Below are 22668 nucleotides of genomic sequence, written 5' to 3'. Positions count from 1 at the left end.
TTTCCGCAGGTGATTCACCCTCCCAATGACAATACCTCCAGGTGCCAAAAACATCCTTTTCTTTGTTTAAATGCCAGCCACGAGGGCTAGTACGTATAAGATGCCAGTGACGGCTGGCTTTTTGCCTATGTTTATCTGGCTGTTGGGGGATGGGGGAAATGGCTTCTTCACCAGGCCCCCATCTGTTCCCCCCCCCCGACAGCCAGACAAAAGTAGGCAAAAAGCCAGCCCTCATCAGTACCCAGCTTCAGTGGACTTGCAAAGGGCAATCGTGAGCTGCTACTTGCGTCAAGCTGGACTGGGGAGGGAGAGCACAAGTGAAGAGTGAGCACCAAGGAGATGGCAGGAGGAGGGAAGCTGGGCAAAGGGACGAGTATGGGGCGTCCACAGTATGCCGTAGCACATGTACTTTCTAAGCCTGCCTAAAGCAGGGAGGGAGAGAGATATATCCGATCTAACCTCTGTGTGTGTGTATGCGGGTTTGTGTGTGTGAGAGAGAGATCTGATCCAATCTCAGAGAGTTATATCAGGGCTGGTGGCAGTGTGCTGTCTCTCTCACACACACACACTCGAACACACATACACACACACAGAGGTTGGATCTTTTTTTCTTTCGTCCTACCTCCCCCTCCCCCGGACACCCCTGGATTCTCTCCCCAACCCCACCTGGCCCATACAGGCACCATCCATGCAAGTTATGTAGAGTTGGTCACACCCACTCAGTCACATGATCCTCCTCAGCCATGTCCATCCAGACAGTCATTAGGAAGAAACAGTTGTTCCTACTTTTCTGTTTGTAAGAATTAAGTCCAGTTGGACTGTCCCTCTAGTACCCTCTTCTACCTTTTGGACAACAAATTGGTAAGCTAGGATGGTCAGGAACCTATTCAATTTTATAGCTACACGTTAGCTATACACCCTTATTTTTATCTATATATCCACTGAAGGCCAATTTTCAGGGAGTGCTATATTTACTAGTTAATTATATGGGAACAAAAAAGATTTCTGTAAACTATCAGCACCCAGATGAAGTTGTTCAGCAGTAGATTCTCCCCACATTTTTGATAATCTGGCTACTCCTACCTTTTCCTCTATGCTGTTGATCATCACTAGGTGGAATCCCATAGAGGTGCATGATTGGTTGGCTACATCCCAAGTTCCTGGAGAGTAGGAAAAGAAGTAGTAGCTTCCCTGAAAGATGGTCCAATCCATAGAAAAGGGGTTGCAAGCTGGATTGAGAAGGAGAAAAATATATTGCCACCTTAGAATTGATTCTGATGTTGGTGTGAAATTATTAAGTGGAATTTTGTAACCATAAGCTGCTCTGTTTGGTTGGAATTCCAAATTTAAGTGCCATACCTGTGTCACCAACCCAAAAGTATATATAAATCCTGACATGGGAACACCATCATTTTGTGTGTGTCGGGTGGGTTCTACTTACCTTTACTACCGATTTGCAACAGGAGCATGCACTTCTGCGCATGCACAGATTGTCAATTATGATGTCCAGGAAGGTGGGCGGAGCCTCCCGCCGCTTTTACTACCGAATATAGAACCAGACAGAACCAGGAGTAACCCATCACTGGTGTGTGTGTGTATTTATATTTGGGATAGTAAAAGACTTAGGCATTAGCTACTTGCACTTCTAATTATTGTGCAAGAAATACATATACATAATCACAGTGATTGCAGGGTAGTGGATGTGGACTGAAAGAAATACAGTATTTTCATTTAGATAATATAAACATTAAACTAAAAGGAGCTTAAATGTCAGGGCTCACTATCCCTGGGAAAGATCTTGATTTAAATAATTTCAAAAGAAATAAGTCCAGGATTTTCCTTGCAAGTCAACTTAGTCTTAGGTCTTTACTGAAGAGATAAAAGTACTGAATCCAATATGTTCTATTCTTATTATACATGATGCAGATCAGGTTTATGTCTGGTAGAATAAGATTTAGGTGGTATCAGCGAGACAAAGATAAAAGGACTTAATTATAGTACATGTATGTAGAATTTTTGCTGCTAGGAAGATTCAAATGCTTATTTTGCCCCCACCCCCATCCTCTGACTCCTTGCCCCATCTGATTTCTAATAAGATTATGTTAATTAAAAAAAAGAAGTGCAGCCCCTTTTCCTCCATTAGGGCACTTGCCTCCAACACAATCCATATTTACCTGAGCTCTAACATAGCAATCACAATCACTGAAGATGATGAGATTGTTGTATTTGAAAGTGTATCTACTAGCCATCCAAAGCGGCCAAGTGAAGCCAGAGGGATGTTGCTATGTGTTCCATAGATAGGCTTTCTGGATGCCTTAACCAGGGAAGTTTGCTTTCTGGAACATTATGACTATCTGGTGATTGGCTGTGCCAACCATTCTGAGAACACCTCACTGAGCTCTCCAAATCCTAACTGATTACGAATTCCATGTCTACCATTCAATATTTCTGTTCTTCATTTATAAGGAAACCATTTCCCCACCCCCACTGTTAAAAAGGGCTTTTTTCTCCATAAATTTCTGAGTCCCACAATAGATTTCAGAACAAGGGATTTACTTGGTCTTTGTTATATGTTTGGACTACATCTCAGAAATCAGGTGGAACCAAGATGGAAGCTTAATTTAAATTTCATTTAATTTAAAAGCAATTATAGTTAATTAAGTAAACAGTAGCAAGGCAGAAGGATGAGCACCAGATAGGCACTATTTTCAAAAATGATATGAACAGTCCCAAATATGTAATCTCTGAATTTCAGCATTTGCTCCTTGCTGAGAAGACAGAGATGAGCCATATATTATCATATAAGATTGAAGCAGAAATCATAGCTGCAGACATGACCGATGTCCTAGGTAAGACATAGCATGAATAGCAGTTTTGGCTGTCAGATCTCAGTGCATCTAGAGCCTCCAAGCACCAACACCCTTCCCTCCTGGATAAAATGAAGAAGTCCTTGAAAAAAGTGATGTTGCAGAGACTCACTGCTGCAGATGTTGTTATGTATTCCAAAGATGAGCCAGCGACTCCAGTGCCCATTCTGGTTATACAGCATTGCTTGCTTTTTGGCACTATTGCCATAGTTGAAATACAGATCTGTGCCCTGAAGGGCCAGCAGGTCATGGTCGTGACACTCCCAATGTTGAAATGATCTCTGCACATTGCAAGACTTCAGAAGGATAGCCACCCTGTTTTTTGCTGTGGAGGCTTCCACACATAGCTGTGATGCCACATGACGAAGGAGGCCTCTGGAGAGCCACTGAAAGCGCTGGCCCGGGGCATCAGGGTCACAGGAAACTTTGATGAGATTGTTGGGCTGTTTTATAGTCATACAAGCATTGTGAGCTTCATTGAACAGTAAGAAGGGGTCAGGTACTAGAGGATGGAGTGGAGTTAGTGTGGAAGAAGGATAGGCAAAGGGTGAGTCAGAAGGGGGTAGAAAGAGGGAGAAAAACAGAGAGAAAAACTTAGGTCTCTGCTCAGCATCATCAAAAAGCACCAAAGGAAAGGAAAGCCCCACAATTCAACTCTTTTTGAAATGTAATTTGATTTTCTCTTTTAGGTTATACTTGAATGAAATCTCTTTACAGTTTTAGATCCTGACAAGCCTAGAAGCTATCAGATGCTTGAGAGGCATTAAGGACCTTCACACTAATGTGATTACTACACTAATGTAGTAATATGAATAGCCCACATGAAATATAATCAAATATTACATGCCAAATATTTATGTAAGGTTTTTCATCAACCATAGATAGGAGAAGCCAGTTGCATACAACTATTCAGATAGAGAACACTTAGTAAATGTAAAGGTAATAAAATACTTTTAAAATATTTTTTCAAACCATTTAAAACTGAGGGCAGACCAGTGGAGAGAATCTGGAATGATGATCCACAAGCTTGCTACTAGTTAATCTGACTTTGATCAGGTAAATTCTCTCTCACTGTAAAATCCAGTCTCTTTTTTTACATTTTTAATATATGTCTAAAAACCTGATTTTCTAACACAGTTTTATTTGTTCATTTGTTAATTTGTTGCACAAACATTTACTGTATATTCCATTTATTTCAAAGACGTTGGACTGCTTAAAATAAGAGTTATATCAACTTGTCCCTAAAGAAAATAATTACAAAATAATGTAAGTGGCACAGGTGTAGTTTTTAGAATTAATATTAAAGGAGAAAGATGATATTTTACAATGAATATGAAACTTGAATAAACAACAGCCAGCCAAATGATCCTAAAATGGAAAGTAACAAAAATAATTGTATATAGATTTTCATAAACTACATTAAAAAAGCAATTATTTATTAAAACACATTTCCTATTTCTGTTTGCAGTTTTCTTGGCATTAGTTCTGAAAAATACTCCAGTGAAGAAAAAGAACATTCCTTTACTATTAAATATTAGTTTGCTTAAATTCTTTCATTGGAGAATTGGTCCATTTGTTTCCCACCCAAGGAATTAGCACTTTGACATGGTGGGGGCACAGTAGACCACTACTGACTTTGAGTGCATTGCTAGTAGGATGATGGAAGTCCCGGCAAAATCCTGGCAAGGATCATCACTCTTGATGATACTGTAAGGTCAATATCTAAGCTAAGAAACTACCTAACAGGGTTGTAGATCAGTGGAATACTGCAGGAGAAGGGGAACCAACTCATCTAACTCAACCAACTCAACTTGACTTTGTATATAAATATACAGATAGGATGAAGACTATTGCTAACATAGTGTAAGCCGCCCTGAGTCTTCAGAGAAGGGCGGGATATAAATGCAAATAAAAAAAAATCTAGCTGCAGGAATTCCAAAACCAGACCCAGAAGGTAGTGGCAAGCCACTGTTGTATTGGTGCTAGTAAAACTGTATGGTTCTGGATGTAGCATTTAAATGAAACTAGGTGTCAGATGATGGAGTACCTAGCTTGGCAGGTATTCCTTTAGTTTAATGTTCTCCAAACTTGGCAACTTTAAGGTACATAGACTTTAACTCCCAGAATTCCCCAGCCAGTTCTAGTTACTGGGAAAGAACATGGAGTTTTCACAAGTAGATCTAGAAGTGATGATAAAACCCAATGTGAACTGCAAGGAAGGATGGTCGCTGATAGCGTCACTATTGATAAAGACATTTCTAAATATACAGTCATAAATGTATGTATATACAGATATGGGGACATAAATAATTGGAATATGGAATGTAATGGGCATGACCCAAGGAAATTTGAGATTGACAAAATAGAAATGAAGCATACTAAATGGAAGGTTTTAAGATTCGGGGAGCTTTGGTAGACCAGAATGAGCCATTTTAAATCAGATTATAGTATGCAGGACATGAGTCCCTATAAAGAAATGGAGTGGCTATGACACTCCACAAAGATATTGGTACATATGTACTCATTTTTAAATAATAAGAAACAGGATTTTATTGGTCAGAATTAGTGGATATTCAGTGATTCTTTTATATACATTTATGCATTTATTATAGGTGGAAAAATAAATGATATTGAAAAACTCTAACACAAATTTCAAGAGGAAATAAATGCAACATTTAGAAAAAATGTAGTAATACTAGTGAGTGATTAGAATACAAAGATTGGAGTATCTGCAATTACAGGAATATTTGGGTTGGGTAAGTATCAAAATGCAGGAGGCAAATACAGACTGCTCCTAAATATCACTGGATGGATATCAGAATCAAATTGATCATATAACAGGAAACAGCATGTAATGTATCTTTAAAGTTTTGGAGGGAAACCTGGGCGGGAAATAGCACGTTGCTGATTGGTTGAAGCCTCAGCCAAAACTGTATATAAAGAGGGGTTTTTGCCGAACGCTTTTGCTGGGTTCACTATAAACTAAAGAGCTGTTGTCACTCACTGGTCTCCTGCCTCTTTATTGCCCGAATTTAACATTGGCGACGAAGGTGGGATATCGAGGCAGAAAGATCGTCAGAAAGAGCTGAACTAACCAGGAATTAGCGAACCCAGACAGTAGGGGCGGAAAGCAGCGATGTCCAGCTACACACCGCCAGCGCCATTTGACCCAGCCAAGGAGAAATGGGGGTCGTACATGGCTCGTTTCGAGTGTTTCCTCGAAGCGAACGAACTCCAAGGAGTCTCGGACAATCGGAAGCGAGCGTACTTCCTAAGCCACTGCGGTCCGGAGGTCTTCGATACCGCAGAGTCGCTTTCAGAGCCAACGCCGGTACAGTCGGTACCGTGGCAAACACTACAAACGGCACTTCGAGCACACTACGCACCGACGCCCTCAAAGTTCGTCCAACGGTTCGAGTTGAGGCAGCGAGTACAGCGCGAGGGCAAATCGATTAGTGTGTACATGGCGGCGTTGAGAAAAGCCGCGAACCACTGTGAGTACAGAGATTTGGAAGACGCCTTACTCGACCAGCTCATTTGTGGGGTCAGGGACATCCGATTGCGAAGGCGGCTGCTGTCTAAAAGCAACCTAACGCTGGCAATAGCCTTGGACAAGGCCAGGGCTCACGAGATGTCCACCAAAGCGGCAGAGACCCTGCAAATGCTGAACGCGCCAGGGGCTGGAGCGAAAACAACCCCGGTCCACAACGAGGAAGTCCAGGCCGAATTGGAAGGTGAGGAAGAGGAAGAGGTCTTCCACACCGGGAGGCCGGAGAGAGGGGACCGGAGCGAATGCGTGAGTTGCGGGGGCCAACACCAACGACAACACTGCAAGTTTAAGGACGCGGTTTGCCGGTGGTGTGAAAAGAAAGGCCACATAGCGCAGGCCTGTCGAGCCCCCCAACCTTCCCGCCAAAAATTCAAACCGACCAATCAGAGTGCGGGAGCAGCGAAGTGGCCCGGGATTGGTCCATTCAAAAAAGGCGCGAAGTTAAACCAGACTGCCGTGAGAGTGGGTCACGCATCAACACGACTAGAGAAAAAGATTTTTACCAAGACATACATTGAAGGGGTGCCGTGCCAAATGGAAGTGGACACCGGCTCATCGATCACGATTATGTCCTGGGACACCCTCGTGAGAGACTTGCCTGCCATCGCGAAGCGCAAACTACAAACCCAGACGCTGAGGGTGCAGGATTACCAAGGGAATTGGATCCCTGTTCGAGGGGTAACGTCCGTCCAAGTCAAGTATGGACAGTTCAAGAAAACCCTGCCAATCACCATAGTTGACGGAGCCTTACCGAGTTTGCTAGGATTGGACTGGTTCCGAGCTTTGGGTATGGGAGTGACCGGGGTCTTCAGGAATGAAGTCGACCTCAAAGATGAACTAATGAAGGAGTTCGAGGACGTCTTCCAAGACTGCCTAGGCAAGTACGAGGGGACCCCTATTTCCTTTAATCTAGACCCGCAAGTCGCCCCTATCCGGTTAAAGGCTAGGAGGGTTCCATTTGCCCTAAAGCCCAAGATTGACCGGGAGCTGGACAAACTAGTAAGCCAGGGGATACTAGTGCCCATTGACCATGCAAAATGGGAGACACCTATAGTCACCCCAGTCAAACCGGACGGATCGGTCCGGATTTGCGCTGACTACAAGGCAACGCTTAACAAAGCATTGCAGAAAAGTGCATACCCCGTCCCAGTAGTGCAACACTTGTTGCACTCGTTAGGACAAGGGCAGGTTTTCGCCAAGCTAGATTTGGCTCAAGCCTATCAGCAGTTACCCGTAGATAGCAGCACAGCCGAAGCGCAAACAATCGTCATGCACCGGGGTGCTTTTAAATGCACCCGGTTACAGTTTGAGGTTAGTGTGGCTCCTGGGTTATTTCAGAACCTAATGGAGCGTCTATTGCAGGGACTACCCGGGGTGGTACCCTATTTCGACGATGTCTTGGTATCTGCTGAGAATTTAGAGGAATTGGGGCTAAGAAAGGTTTTGGGCATTTTCCGGTCTGCCGGGCTTAAGGTTAAGCTGAACAAATGCCAGATCGGGGTAGGATCCGTAGAATTCCTGGGCTACCGGATTGACAGGGAAGGGATCCACCCCACTGAGAGCAAGGTACGGGCCATCAGGAAGGCCCCTGCTCCCCAAAACAAAATGGAATTACAGGCATTCTTAGGCCTAGTGAACTTCTATGCGGTATTCTTTTTTTTTTTTTTCCCAGTTGTTTTTTTTTTTTATTTTTTTAAATTTTTTATTACTTTTTTTGCAACAAACAAACAAAAAGAAAATACATTATTACACCCTTGTGCTATACATAAAAGGAAGATTTGGGTCTTCGGATATATCCTCATGATTGCCAAAATCCACGTTCTCGAGGTACAGGTACTGAAGCGTCCAATGTTCCAAGCGCAAAGTCCACAAATGGTTTCCAAGTCTTCCAGAAAATATCTTCTTTATACACCCCACTTCTAATTTTAATATCACATGTCATTTTATCATTTAAAGCTAATTTCCACATTTCAGAATTCCACTCTTCTATTCTAAAAATCACATCTAGTTTCCAATATCTAGCTATTATAATTCTACCTATTATAATCATAATTCTAATCAATTCTTTTTCATATTTTGTTAATTCTATTTCCTTAATTACCAACAATAATATAGTTTCCACTCTCAATATTATTACTTTCCCCATCATTTCAAATATCATTTTCTCCAATTGTTGCCAAAACCTTTTAACCTTATCACAATTATACCACATATGTTCATACGTCCCCAATTCCATCTCACATCTCCAACATTTTTACTAATTTTTTATCCATTTGTGACAATCTTACTGGAGTCAAATACCATTTCCAAACAACTTTATAATTGTGCTCTTTAATCCTTATAGATAAAGTTCTCATAATTCTATTCTTCCAATTCACATTCCAATCTGACTCTGGTATTTCAATATTAAGATCTTTTTCCCAATTTGTCCTCATCACTCTTTGTAATTTTTCATCAGAATTTATAATCTTATAAACCCTACTAACGAGTCCCTTTAGCCCAATTTCATCTTTCATAATCCGAGATACTAAATATTCAAATTCAGTTTCACATCTATTTATCGAATAATTTTCCTTAGTTTTTTGTCCATTTTCTATCTGTATTTTTCAAACCAACTTAACCCTAATTTTTCAATAATTTCTTTATTCCTCCTTTCATTTTCCATAACTTTTATCCAATCTCTAATAATTTCTATATTTTCCTCTTTAATCACTTCATTACGTTTTATATTATTTTTAATTGGCCAAATTCCAATTGTCTCCCCCAAAAAGATTATATCCGGAATTAAAATTTTAACAAATTTATTCCACATTTTACTTAATCCCTTTAACCAATAACTTCTACTTACACATTTTAAATTTGCTTTATCTAAAAACCACCTTGATCCAAATTTCTCTATATCCTTTAACTCTAAGTCTCTCCAATAGTTATCTTCACCTTTTAATATTTTTACCACTATCCGGATACCATACGCACAATAATAATTAAATAATTTGGGGATTCCTAATCCACCTTCCTTTTGATTTTGATACCACATTTTCTTCACTAATCTAGGTCTTTTGCCACCATTACAAATTTATCCAGTTTTTCTGATATCCTTCAATATCTTTCTCTGTCAAATTTAGTGGTAGCATCTCGAATAAAAAGTTGAACTTGGGCAGCAACATCATCTTACACATTGCAATTCTACCAAACCAAGACAACTTTAGAATTTTATATTTATCTATCTTCTTCTCAATTTCGTTAATCACCACATCATAATTAAGTTTTTTCAATTCTTTAACCTTAAGTGAAAGCACTATACCCAAATATTTCAATGTGTTTTAATCCTTATCCCAAATTGCTCTTGCATATTCTCAGACTCATTACCATTACTATCCATCAATAATTCTGACTTTGACCAATTTACTTTCAATCCTGTCATTTCCTCAAATTCTATCAAATGCTTATATATCTTTTCAGATCTTTCTCTACATTTTCAAAATAATTAAAGTATCATCCATACAAATTTATCTTATACCCTTATATCCTTCTAATTCTTCATCTTTTCTATCATTTTGTCAATATTTCCATAGCCAATAAAAATAATGTTGGGGACAGGGACATCCTTGTCTCGTACCAGCTTCTAATTTTATCTCTTCAGTTAATATTCCATTCACCTTCACTCTTGCACTGCTCTTTTGGTACAATTTTGAAATAACATGTATAAACTTATTACCAAAGCCTAAAGCCTCCACAATTACTTTAATAGTTTCCCATTGTACAGAATCAAAAGCTTTAAAAATATCCAATGATACTATACCAATTTTATCACCATTATATTCAGCTACATCTATAATATTTAATACTCTTCTAACAATATCACTCATGTATCTACCCTTCACAAAACCTACTTGATTATAACTTATATATCTATCTATAAATCTATTTAATCTATTACTTATAATAGCAGTAAATATCTTTGCATCCTGATTAATTAAAGAAATGGGCGATAGGACTCAATCCTTTCTAAATCTTTATCTGGTTTAGGAATTAGGGATATCACCGTTCTATTCCATGACGAAGGTACTTCCCACCATGTAATATTCCATTGAATAATTTTTGCAGTCTTGGTATTATTAATTCTTTAAATTCTTTATAAAACTCAACAGGTAATCCATCCTCACCTGGAGCTTTCCCTAATTTTAATTTTTGTATTATTCCATTAATCTCATCTTGTGTTATATCTTCTTCCATCAATTCCTTATATGTTTGATCAATTTTCACCACATACTTTTCTAAATAGCTTTGCAATTTTCCCCGATTAATTGGTTTCTTTGAATATAGATTCTGAAAAAAGTTTCTAACCACTTCACATTTCTCTAATTTTTTATAACATCTTATACCTCTATCATCTATCAAAACTCCAATTTCTCTCTTCTCTCTTTTATCTTTCGCCATCTTTGCCAATAATTTAGAATTTCTATTACTAAATTCAAAAATTCCTATTTAAAATCTCAAATTTCTTTTACTAACTCTGTATCTTCTTCTATCATTTTATTTCTTAACATATTAAGCTCCTGAAGAATTTTTTTCTTTAGTAAGCAAAATTGATTTTCCAATTCTTTAATCTGATTTTTATCTCTTTCCATTTTAATTTTTATAATTTTTATATTTCCTACTTGATAATTTAATACTCTCCTCTAAACACCGCTTTCATCGCATCCCAAACAATTTCAAATTTAACCTCCCGGTTATCTTTTGATCTCCTGCTTTCCTCCAATTTTTTAAGTATCCATTTTTATCCTTTTCATTTTATACAATTTCTCGTCATATCTCCAATAGCTTCTTTTTTTCTCAAAATTAAAATCTAAGTCCACCATAACTTCTGCATGATCAGAATCTTTAAAAATTCCCACATCTACCTTATCCACATTATTCAACAAATCTTTAGAAAGAAAAATATAATCAATTCTAGAATATGTATTATATATCTTAGAGAAAAAAGTGTATACTCTCTCAATTCCTTTAACCTCTCTCCACACATCAACCACGCCGTTTCGAAGCATCCACATATTTAAAATCCCCATTTTATTTGCTCCTCCACAGCGGGTGGGATTAGTACTGTCTATTTTATCTCTGATTAAATTAAAATCCCCAGCCACAATTACTTTCCTACACTTTCATTCTCCAAAATTTTGTTATTTTTCAAGAAATTCTCTTTGTTTTCATTCGTAAATATAAATTAACAAGTGTCACTTTTTTCTCATTAAGATTTCCAAGAATTATTACATATCTTCCATCCTCATCCAAAATTACCTTATGTTTCTCAAAGTACACCCTATCTGATAATAGTGTTGCAACTCCTCTAGCTTTTGAAGTTCCAAATGCTTTTTCATATATTTGCATACCTTTTATATACATTCTATTTGAATCTTCAGATTTCTGATGGGTTTCTTGTAAAAATAAAATGTCTGGTAAATCCCTTTTAATCTTAAACTCCAATCTTCTTCTTTTAATCTGATTCCCTGTACCCTTCACATTCCATGACATTATTTTTATAACTCCCATTTAAAATATAAATTTTTTAATCCTATCCCCGCATCTTCCTTTCTGTGCCCCCCACCACCCGACATTAAACTACCATATAAACAACAATAAGAAAACAAAAAAAAAACAAAAAACAAAACAAACAATAAAGTACAAACAATCTTCTTCCCCCACATCCTCATCGGTTTCGCCTCTATAAAGAGAATGGGGGAGAGGGGACGTGCCAATGCCCGGGCCACTTCTTTCGGGCTGTCTATTTGAATTCATCACTCAAAAAAAAAGATAGCGATGACCCGCATTCAGCTTCATATTTTCCAAGACTCTTATCTGCTTCTTCTCCTACTGTATCCTCACGACTCTTCTTCTGTTCAACCAACACAGGTGATATTTCTTTCCTCTTTAACCCTTTAGAGTCTTGCCCTCCAATAGCCCCTTTTTCTTCTTCTGAGATTGATGTTTCCACGTATGTTCCACCCATCTGCATTTGATCTTTTATCTCCATTAAATCCTCCATCTCAATCAGTCCAAGCTCCCGTAAATATAATAATGCATCTATATCTGGGGTGATTGTACGCATCCTTCCTTTATAAAAAAATTTCAATTGTTGTGGTGGCCTCCAATTGTATTTAATTCCATTATCTCTCAAAACTTTTGTAATTGGTTTTAAAAAAAATCTCCATGCCCTTTCTTCTCTTGATATATCCGGGAAGACTTGAATAGTCTTCCCTTCAAACTTCAAAGCATCTCCCAACTCTCTTAACTTGGCCATAACTTCCAACTTATCACCAAGATTTGCGAACCTGACAAGCACATTCCTGTTAGAACCATTTTGCCTTCTATATCCAATTCTAAAAACACTTGCCAGGTCTGCTATTGTGAACGTAAGTTGCGTATCCAAATCATTAATCCATTTCAAAACCCGCTGTTTCAATTTATCCTCCTTTCTTCGAGATTCCTCTAATAACAAAATTATATTTCCTCATCTCTTCTTCCAAAAGACAAATTCTCTTATCTTGCTGCTCATTTTTATAAAATATTTTGCCAATTTGCCGATCTACTTTTGCCTCATGCACATGCAGCTGCTCCATTTCATCTTTAATCATTATCATTTCCTCTTTTTGTTTAGCAAAGTTATCATTCATATCTTGCTTCAAATTTTGCACTTCGGATGTCAATTTAAATGTCAAATTATCTATACGCTCTGATAGTCCTGCTATTTTTTCCCCAATTTTATTTAAAGCTGCAGCAATTTGCTGCGTTTCTGAAAGTTGTTGAGTCATTTTGAAAAAAAAAACCAAAAAATTTCTCAAACTAGGATTCCAATATTTTAAAGAGTCTTAGTGAAGATCAAGGACAGCAGTCAAACCAATTTTACAGAGGGTCTTGATGAAGATCAAGGGACGACAATCTTTTAATTGAAGCGAAACGGCTTATTTGCACTCGTTAGTAGCTTATCAGTTACTTATGAGTCATATTCACTCCACAAAGAAACACAATTACCTCACAGCTTAATCAGCGCCATTTTTTCTCCACGTCGGCAGAGAAGAAGAAAAAAACAAACCAGCTTGAACTTCAAAACAAAGTCCTTTTTTTGTTTTCTGTAATATAAACCAGCTATTAATTTCCTCTCAAAAGAAAAATAATAATAATAAAAAAGAAATTATCCACGTAATAAAATCTTCTTCAGCCAGTCAGTCCAGCACAAAAGATCGATCTCTTCAATTAAAATTCTTCTCATTAGCAAATTCAGTCTTTGATATTCCCTCCTTAGCCTCCTTAGCCTCAGCATTTAACACAGAACACGATAATTATAATAAGGAAAGCAAAAGACAGCAGTTTATTCCAAACTCATCGTATCTGCCAGTTCGGTCATCCCACGCAGTAAAAACTCCTTAATTCAAGCAGTTTCAGATGACCTACCAGTTTTAAATTCAGTCTGCTGGGCTATTAACACTTCCACTTCATGATTTATTAACTTTCATCCATAACGGTGCATTCCAAACAGCATTAATCCTCATAAATCTTCATTATTAAGCCCTGTGAAGTGAAGGAAAGGTCCTTACCTCACCACGGTCATGGCCACGCCCCCCTATGCAGTATTCTTAAAGAACAAGGCAACAATAGCCGAACCGCTACACAAATTACTAGCAAGGACAGCTGTGTGGTCGTGGGGGAAGGCGGAAGCTAAGGCATCCGAAGGAGTAAAAAACCTGTCCAGCGATAGCCTCCTTATTCAATACAATGGCACGTTGCCATTAGTGCTAGTTTGTGATGCATCTCCCTACGGGGTGGGGGCTGTGCTCAGCCACAGATTGCCAAATGGAACAGAAGCCCCTATAGCGTATTACTCCCGAACAATGTCCTCGGCCGAGAGGAACTATAGTCAGCTAGATAGGGAAGCGCTGGCTATAGTCTCCGGGGTAAAGAAATTCCACGAATATGTATTCGGACGTGACTTCGAGATAGTCACGGACCATAGACCCCTACTAGGCCTGCTGGCGGGCGACCTCCCAACGCCCGTCCCGATGGACTATCTTCCTAGCGGCATACTCTTACAAATTGCTTCACCGGCCAGGGAAGGAGTTAGGGCATGCGGATGCCCTGAGCAGATGCCCGTTACCGGAGACCATCGAAGACCCTACCCCGGGGACACCCGTCCTGCTAATTGACTCTTTGGACTCGGGCCCAGTCACATCCAAGGAAGTGGCTAGGGCATCTTACAAGGACATTACAATAAGGACTGTAATTGGTTGGGTTCAAAGGGGATGGCCCGCTGCCTGAGCGTTTCAAGGACTTTGTGAAAAAACGAGAGGAGCTATCGGTTCAAGGGGGGTGTCTGTTATGGGGGGACAGGGTGGTGATCCCGGAGAAATTACGAAAAAATGTATTGGAACTTCTGCATGTGGGCCACCCGGGAATCGTGAGAATGAAGGGTTTAGCGAGGAGTTATGTGTGGTGGCCCTTGATGGACAAGGAAATTAGCGACAGGGTAGGGAAATGCCAAGCCTGCCAGGAGTCAAGGCCACTACCCCCTACGGCCCCAATCCGAGAGTGGGAGAAACCCCAGGGGCCATGGTCTAGGATTCACATCGATTTTGCCGGCCCATTCCACGGGCAAACCTTTCTAGTGGTAGTAGATGCCTACTCCAAATGGCTAGAAATCATCCTCATGAGATCCACGACGGCCGAGTCAATGATCTCAGTCCTGAGGCACCTATTTGTAACCCACGGGTTGCCCGACACCCTAGTTTCCGACAACGGCCCGCAATTCACGGCAACCCAGTTTGAGGGGTACTTGGCGGAGGAGGGCATCAGACATGTCCTCTCGGCGCCTTTCCACCCGGCGACGAACGGACTTGCAGAACATTTTGTTCGGAGCGCAAAAGAAGCATTATCCAGGATAAGGCCAGGCGATTGGCAAACAAAAATCGATACCTTCCTAGCCGTCCAACACAGAACCCCCTGTGTAACAACTGGCCGCAGCCCGGCGGAGCTATTGATGGGCAGGAAGCTCAGGTGCCCATTAGACCGACTAAACCCAAATTACACCCCAGATGGGTACAAGGGGACACACGGTAAAACGAGGGAAATGACAGTGGGCGACCCAGTGTGGGCACACAATTATAGCGTGGTTAAAAGGGACAATCCTTGAAATAACCGGGCCAAAATCATATCTTGTAGACATGGAGGATGGCCGGGTTTGGAAGCGCCACATAGACCAAATAAGGAAACGAATAATAAGTAAATCAGAAACAGATCAGTCAGACCCTGACTACCACATGTTTGAATCCACAGCTGACTCAAACCCAGGGAAAACGCGGGACTTATCTGAGTCCGACGAGGTCCAGCGACACCAACCGGTTCCTCCTGAAGACAGCAGGGACGACGCTGCCAATAATCCAGGGCCGGATGGCCTAGAGGAGGAGCTGGGAGGAACTAACAGTCCCTCCGGCCAGCTCGACTCACTCCCAGAGAATGAATTGCGCAGGTCCGAAAGGGTTAGGAGACGCCCTGTCTACTTGCATGACTACATAGAGAAATAAGATGCTAAAATTATGTAAATATGGGTACAATGCGTTCTGGGAGGGAAGGAGTGTAATGTATCTTTAAAGTTTTGGAGGGAAACTTGGGCGGGAAATAGCACGTTGCTGATTGGTTGAAGCCTCAGCCAAAACTATATATAAAGAGGGGTTTTTGCCGAACGCTTTTGCTGGGTTCACTATAAACTAAAGAGCTGTTGTCACTCACTGGTCTCCTGCCTCTTTATTGCCCGAATTTAACACAGCAGATAAAGAAATGTAATTCTAACTGCCAGGGTACTTTCAAGTGCAGACTGTGGAACAGACCATGAATTAATAGTGTCAAATATTGGGTTAGAACAGGGGTGTTAAACTGGTGCCCCATGCCCCACGGGCCAGATGCATCACATACAGGCCATGCCCATTCCAGCTCCGTGAAGGGAAAACATGTCATAATACGTCACGTTACAGCAATGTGATGCAGCAAGTTTGACACCTGTGGGTTAGAATGTTTCAAAAACACCAGATATATTCTTAAGACTTGATCTGCACTTAATATATGCAAAAGAGAACTGTTTTGTTCTTAATGTGGGAGCTATGAAAGAGATAGAAGACTTCCTGAGAATTGAAGTAGAAAAATATTTCCATGATATTAAAGAAGAAAAGACCTAAGTAGTCTTCTAAGTCATATTGTCAGGGAAAGATGGAGATTGAAAACCTGGGGTAATAAAGGATCATGTCAAGCAGACTTTCAATATCGGACAAGAAATTGTAGAGAAAGCTGCATCAACAGAGGATGCCAATAAACAGAAAATCCTCAGAGTTATTTTTAAAAAGATCAGGAATATCAAAGGAACATTTGCAAGAAAGGTAGGAACAGTGGAATACAGTGAAATACAGGGAAGAGCAGCAAATTAGGTTAAAAAAAGATGGAAATGTTATATTGACATTCCTTGCATGCTTCAGAGATCAAAGCAAAATTTTAATTCATGAGCATCTTCCCCAATTGTCCAGGATACTCACCTGCCTCTTGCAGTTGTTTGTTCTCTTGATGTGCTTGTTCCAGACTAGCAACCATCTTAGAATCTGTTCAGGCACACAGACAGACTTAATTTAGAAAAAACTACCAATCCAAAGGGCAATGCTGAAACCACCAAAACAGTCACATTTGCCAAATGGGGATGTTTAAAAGTGTTGTCTTCCTTGGCTTTTATTGAGACAACTAACATAGTTTATCCAACAGGGGACTATTCAGCATGCTCATACAAACATCATCAGCTTTCCTGCTCATATTGGTAACCCCTTCTTGGGTTTTCTTTGATCATTGTATTTTTAGAAAATTATCCTACCACATTACCCAGAGCCACAGCTCAATTTTAATATGGAACACTTTTTTATTCCTAAGCCAAACCAAGCATGCAACCAAATTAAGCACAGCTACTTTGTTCTGATGTCTGTAACAATTGTAAAAAAGAAGCCAGGCATATTTTTGCTATTCATGCGTTAGATTTCTATCCTGCTTTCCTCTAGGTGTTCATGTAAGTTAAATAGCACTTTCTCCTTCATTTTTTCTCTACAATAGCAGAGAATTAAGGCTTCCCTTTTCCGTTCCTTAATCCAACAACTCCCAACTATTTTTCAGACCAGTGAGGCAAAGCTGGAATTTTGAAAGAATGGTAGAGGTCTCTCACAAAAATCCCTACTTTTGTGTGTAATCACACAATGGCTGTGGGGGGTGGGATGGGGGTGGAGGGACAATCAGAGGGGAAATACCAATTTGCTTGGATCTCACCTGACACAACTCTTTCTAGACTCTTCCTTCATTAGATTCTCTCTACTATGCCTGTTTATCTTTCTCACCTGGGTAGGTGAGCATACTTTCCAATAAAGCAACGAGTTGCAATCATCCTTTTGGGGGTGGGGGGGACAAAGACACTCTTGGAATAAAAAACACCTGGATATTGGGATTTTGTTTTGCTTCCCATTTTTAATTCCCATTTTTAATTCCCATTTTAAAGTAAAAAATACAAGTGGAACTGGGCTTGAAACTTGTTGAACACCAAGGGAAGTGCCTGCAGATACATTGGTGTTCCTGGGTTCCATGCTGGCAATTCCTAACTGGTCACTACTACTGTAGTTAATAGAGAAGCATGTGGCATCTACTGAGGCATAAGAGTTTGAAATGGTGTATGGGTATGATAAATATGCAAACCTGTGACCAGGGGCAATGTAAACTAGTTATTTTCCTTCCAGTAGTCATCTCCATAAATATCTAGAGATCACACAGAGCAATTGACCCTTCAGCCATCTCAATTTTTTTGATGGATCTGCTGCTTCCTACAAGTTCTGAATTGGTGGAAGTCAAAAGAAGGGATACTGTATCTTGGGGAATCCAAAAATGCCATGAAGTGCTCCAGGCTTTCCCCCTCCAAAAGCTAAGCAGCAGCTCTATCTTCTATCACTAAGTAGTGGACCTAACCCTAGATCCCAGGAAATTTGTCTGAATTCCACCTTTATATTCTGATTCTAAGATAATATGTTGGGGGATGCATAGATGTCCATCTCACATGCTATCAATCTTTGGAGAACACTTACAGTGTACCAATCCAAGAGCAAGCAGAAACACATTCAGGGACACAGATGTGGCCAGCACAAGGGCACCAATTGCCGTGGCAGCTCTGCATGTGAAAGCTGGTTTCCAGCATGCTGCAAAGAAAGTATTTGGGTTGTTCCTGCTCTCCTAGCAACTGCCTTTCCAGCCCCATATTACAAACTTTTTGAGGAAAAAAAAAGCTTAAAATGGAAACTACCTAGGTGATAGCTTGGCCTATTCCTAAATAAAGTTCCTATACATAGACCTTCCTAAGAAGCTTAGTCTTGGTCTTTCCAAACCTGGAGAACAATCTGCAGGCAGTAGCTCTACTTCTTTCCCATTTAGTCTGATTGCTCGGTCAATAGGCTCATGTGTAGTCTCCACCTCTGGGTTCTCTTTGGAATCTGTTGGGAGGCAAAGGAAATTTGTAATAAGACACTCCCAATTGCATTTTTTTTATTTCTTTTGTCACAACAGAATACACAAACAATTGTTATAGATAAAACAACATATTTTGAAGAAAATATACATATATGTATAAAAATATGCATCAACTATATCAATTTGATATGATGAAGGGAACAATAGGACAGGAATGGTAGGCACTTTTGTGCTCTTATGCACGCCCCTTATAGCCCTCTTAGAAATGGGGTGAGGTCAATAGTAGACAGTTTTTGGTTGAAGATTTTGGGATTTTGAGTAGAGACTATGGAGTCAGGTAATGAGTTCCAAGCATTAACAACTCTGTTACAGAAGTCATATTTTCTGCAATCAAGTTTGAAGCGGTTGACATTTAGCTTGAATCTATTTTTTGCTCTTGTAATATTGCGATTGAAGCTGAAGTAGTCTTTTATAGGAAGGATATTGCAATAGATGATTTTGTGTATTAAACACAGGTCATGTCGAAGTCGACGGAGTTGTAAATTTTCTAATCCCAGGATTTCAAGTCTGGTGGTATAAGGTATTTTGTTGTTACTGGTTAAGGCATTTTGTGTTACTGGTATGTCCTCATTGTCAAGTGCAAGCAATCAGATCCATACATGAAAGGTTCAAGTTGATTATTTTATTATATTCCATTTATAATTCTTGTCCTTCCCTGGGAACAAACAGAAAAAGTTCCATGGAATTTAGGAATAGGGACAATCCTAGATATCTTGTGACTAAGTTCCCACTCAATCCCTCCTCCTTACCTGGTTGAGACATCACAAAGGGAAGGCCAGACCAAAGACATGAGAAGTTGTGAGGCATTTGGGATTGACATATTAGTCAAGAAGGAACAATACTGGTTAGAATGAATTCTTGGGATCACAACAATATCTCCTACCACTGATAGGAAGCTCCTTGCCTATTTCTTATTTTGTAATGAGAAGTAAAAAGGAAAAGACAGAAATAGAGTAAAGCTTCTCCCTTACTTGCCATTAATATAAAACAAGTGAAAGATCTATTGGTTATCAATCTACTTATTAATATCAACTACAATCAACAGGAAGTATTCTATTAATGTTGCAGGAAATCTTTACTGAATGGTCAAAAATCAATCCTCTTCAGTGATCTGGAAAATCACAAATTGTTTCATGACATTAACATTTTTGCAATTTTGTAAAATTTTAAATTATAATCTCATATACAATATTTTATACAATATATGACAGCTGGAACAAATATTAAGCATTCTGCATATTGAAATCAGAGAATCAGAGGTTTAGAAGGGACCTCAGAGGAATACCTATCCAACCCTCAGTCCGGTATAGGAATCTTTGTACCATTCTGGACAAATAGTTAACCATCCAGTCATTTCTTAAAACCTCCAGTGATTGCGTATCCACAACTTCAAGAGGCAAGCTTTTGCTGACAGCTCTCTCAGTCAGAAAATTCCTCCTTTGTTCAGATTTGGATGTAAAGGTCTATACAGCTTCTACCCACCAGTTCTGGTCTTACTCTCAGGTGCCAGGGAGATTTTATTTTATTTTATTTACAGGTTTTGATCTATGAAGTCCCTTCATTTATCCTATAAATGAATCATGTTATCATGAGTCTCCTTAGCCTTCTCATGTCTCCCATAAGCCTTAAAGGAATGAAGGGTAACATAATGCTTTAGTAATAACTCTGTTTCTTTTGTAATAACTAGATCTAGTTTTCAATTTCCATTTAAAATCATTTTTCCATTCATTTTCTTTCCTTTGTAAAACATTTCCCCCTTAAATTAGTGTTGGATGAGGTAATGCGGGCATTTTTTATCCCAAGGGTATTTGTTTTTAATATCTTGTTTGGGTCCTACTTTCCACAATGTTTAATAGCCTTCCATAATTAAATACTGAGAATCCCAAACCAGAATGTGCTCAGTGTCTTATGTTTTGTGCAAAGATGCAGTTGGTTGTTATCCCAACTGCTCCAGAAACATGCCCTCATCTGTACAAGAAATACTGTACAAGAACTGACTTTGAGAAAAAGTAAATGGGTATTTCTTTTTTTAAAAAGTTATCTATTTTTTTATTTTTATAAAAATGTCAAATCAATGCGTGAACAGTGTGGCACCTGGACGCCATGCATTCCAATACAAATAAAACTGATTGGGTTAAACAGTATTATTACATTCAATCAACTTAGGTATTTCTAATGACAATAATATCCATATTAGATTACTATTATTCAAGTATTCCACCTATTTCTCATTGTTACTTTCATTTTATCAAATAAAAATGTATACATTAATATTCCCTTTATTTCTATTACTTACTCTAGCTATTAATAATGTCACCCTATCTTAAAAGGCTTTTTCTTTCTTTCCTGTCTTGCTTCTAATTATGTCACCTGCCTAAAAAATGAGAAAAGCAAAGAAAGAAAGTAGAGAGGGAGAATAAGAAAAAGACAACTCAAAACAGCAATAAAAAATGGAATCATCCATTCATCATCTCTTGCCCGCTTTATACTTTAATTGCTATACTTTAATGGAAGGGGAAGAAAGCAGAAAAACAAGTCAAAATAGTAATAAAAAAATGTCAACTTCGGCGCATCTGGCGGCTCGGGGCTGCCACTACAGCAGGCTGGCGAAGTGAACAGTGCATGTGATGGCTACAATGGTAGCCCACCTCCCTGCCCTGTCTGCCTTGGAACCAGATCTGCCTCTGTGACTTGGCTGACCTGTCTGCCCTGGCACTGGGCCCACCACTGCCTCCTTGACTCAGCTGAGAGGCAGTCTCGCTTTGGCACGCCCGGACAGGAGGCAGATGCCTCTGGATAACATTGCCAGGCTCACTGCAGCTTCTCCAGATCAGCTGTGAGGTACTTTCACAGCAGCACGCCCGGATGAGCCGCAGGGTGCCTCACGGTGGACTTTGCAACCCGGGAAGGACCACTTTGCAGACAGCTGAGAGCCAAAGTGGGGGTGTGGGGCTCTGGCTGGCCTGACTGCTGCTTGAATGTCCAGAACATGGAGCTTGGGATCACGTATGAGGGTGTGGCTGGATCATGTGTGGGGCTGGGCTAAGTGCTTAATGTGTCGAGTGGGGCTGGCCAGCATGGAACAAAAGAATGGTGGCTGGGGCCTTTGCGGACTGTGGACTATAGGGCCCCAACACCCACAGGTCCGGTGCTCACCCCTTCTGTGGCCCATTTCTCCCAGTGGAGAGAGAGAAGAATATCAGTTGATGCCCGGAGCTATTCTACAGTTGTTGGCAGTCAGACAATAGCAGTATTGCAATAAATGTTTGGGCTGTTGGATTCAGGGGCCCAGGCCAGAGCAGGGGATGGCAGGATTCTAAGGTGGTGAGCCACCCTCTGCAGAAGCCACACCCTCTAGGGGCTGTGCCTGGACATCTCTGGGACCTCAGTGAGATCCAACAATATGCATCCCAAGGGGCCTTGGGAGTGCAGGCCCATAGGCCACAACCAGGGATGGCACAGGCTGCCCATGTCCCTTATGGCTTGAGGAAAGAGGAGGAGAGACCTTGGGGTTACGAGGACCATGGTCCCATTCCCCATATCGTGGCAGGGGCTGGGTAAGGCCCACCAGTGGTAGGACATTGGAACCCTCCTGCTGTAAAGGCAACATTCAATGGGAGTCCAGAGAAGGTAGCCCTCTTCATTGGCCAGGTATTGAACCATATGGAC

At 40.2% G+C, this 22668-nt stretch overlaps 1 protein-coding gene across 1 annotated transcript in view; it reads right to left on the bottom strand.

Moving 5' to 3' along the window:
• Positions 1-247: 247 nt before the first annotated feature.
• The window catches only part of LOC131190651 (CD209 antigen-like protein A), a 41912-nt gene continuing 19491 nt past the window's right edge, over positions 248-22668 (bottom strand). Inside the window, exons 2-5 of the mRNA XM_058167998.1 lie at positions 18858-18962; positions 16989-17051; positions 1084-1229; positions 248-298 (exon numbers count right to left, since the gene is read on the bottom strand). Coding sequence (XP_058023981.1) covers positions 248-298; positions 1084-1229; positions 16989-17051; positions 18858-18962 — 365 coding nt within the window. The remainder of the gene's footprint in view (positions 299-1083; positions 1230-16988; positions 17052-18857; positions 18963-22668) is intronic.

This window comes from Ahaetulla prasina, chromosome 2, assembly GCF_028640845.1.
Source record: "Ahaetulla prasina isolate Xishuangbanna chromosome 2, ASM2864084v1, whole genome shotgun sequence".
Lineage (NCBI taxonomy): Eukaryota > Metazoa > Chordata > Lepidosauria > Squamata > Colubridae > Ahaetulla > Ahaetulla prasina.
This window is presented reverse-complemented; position numbering and strand designations above follow the sequence as displayed.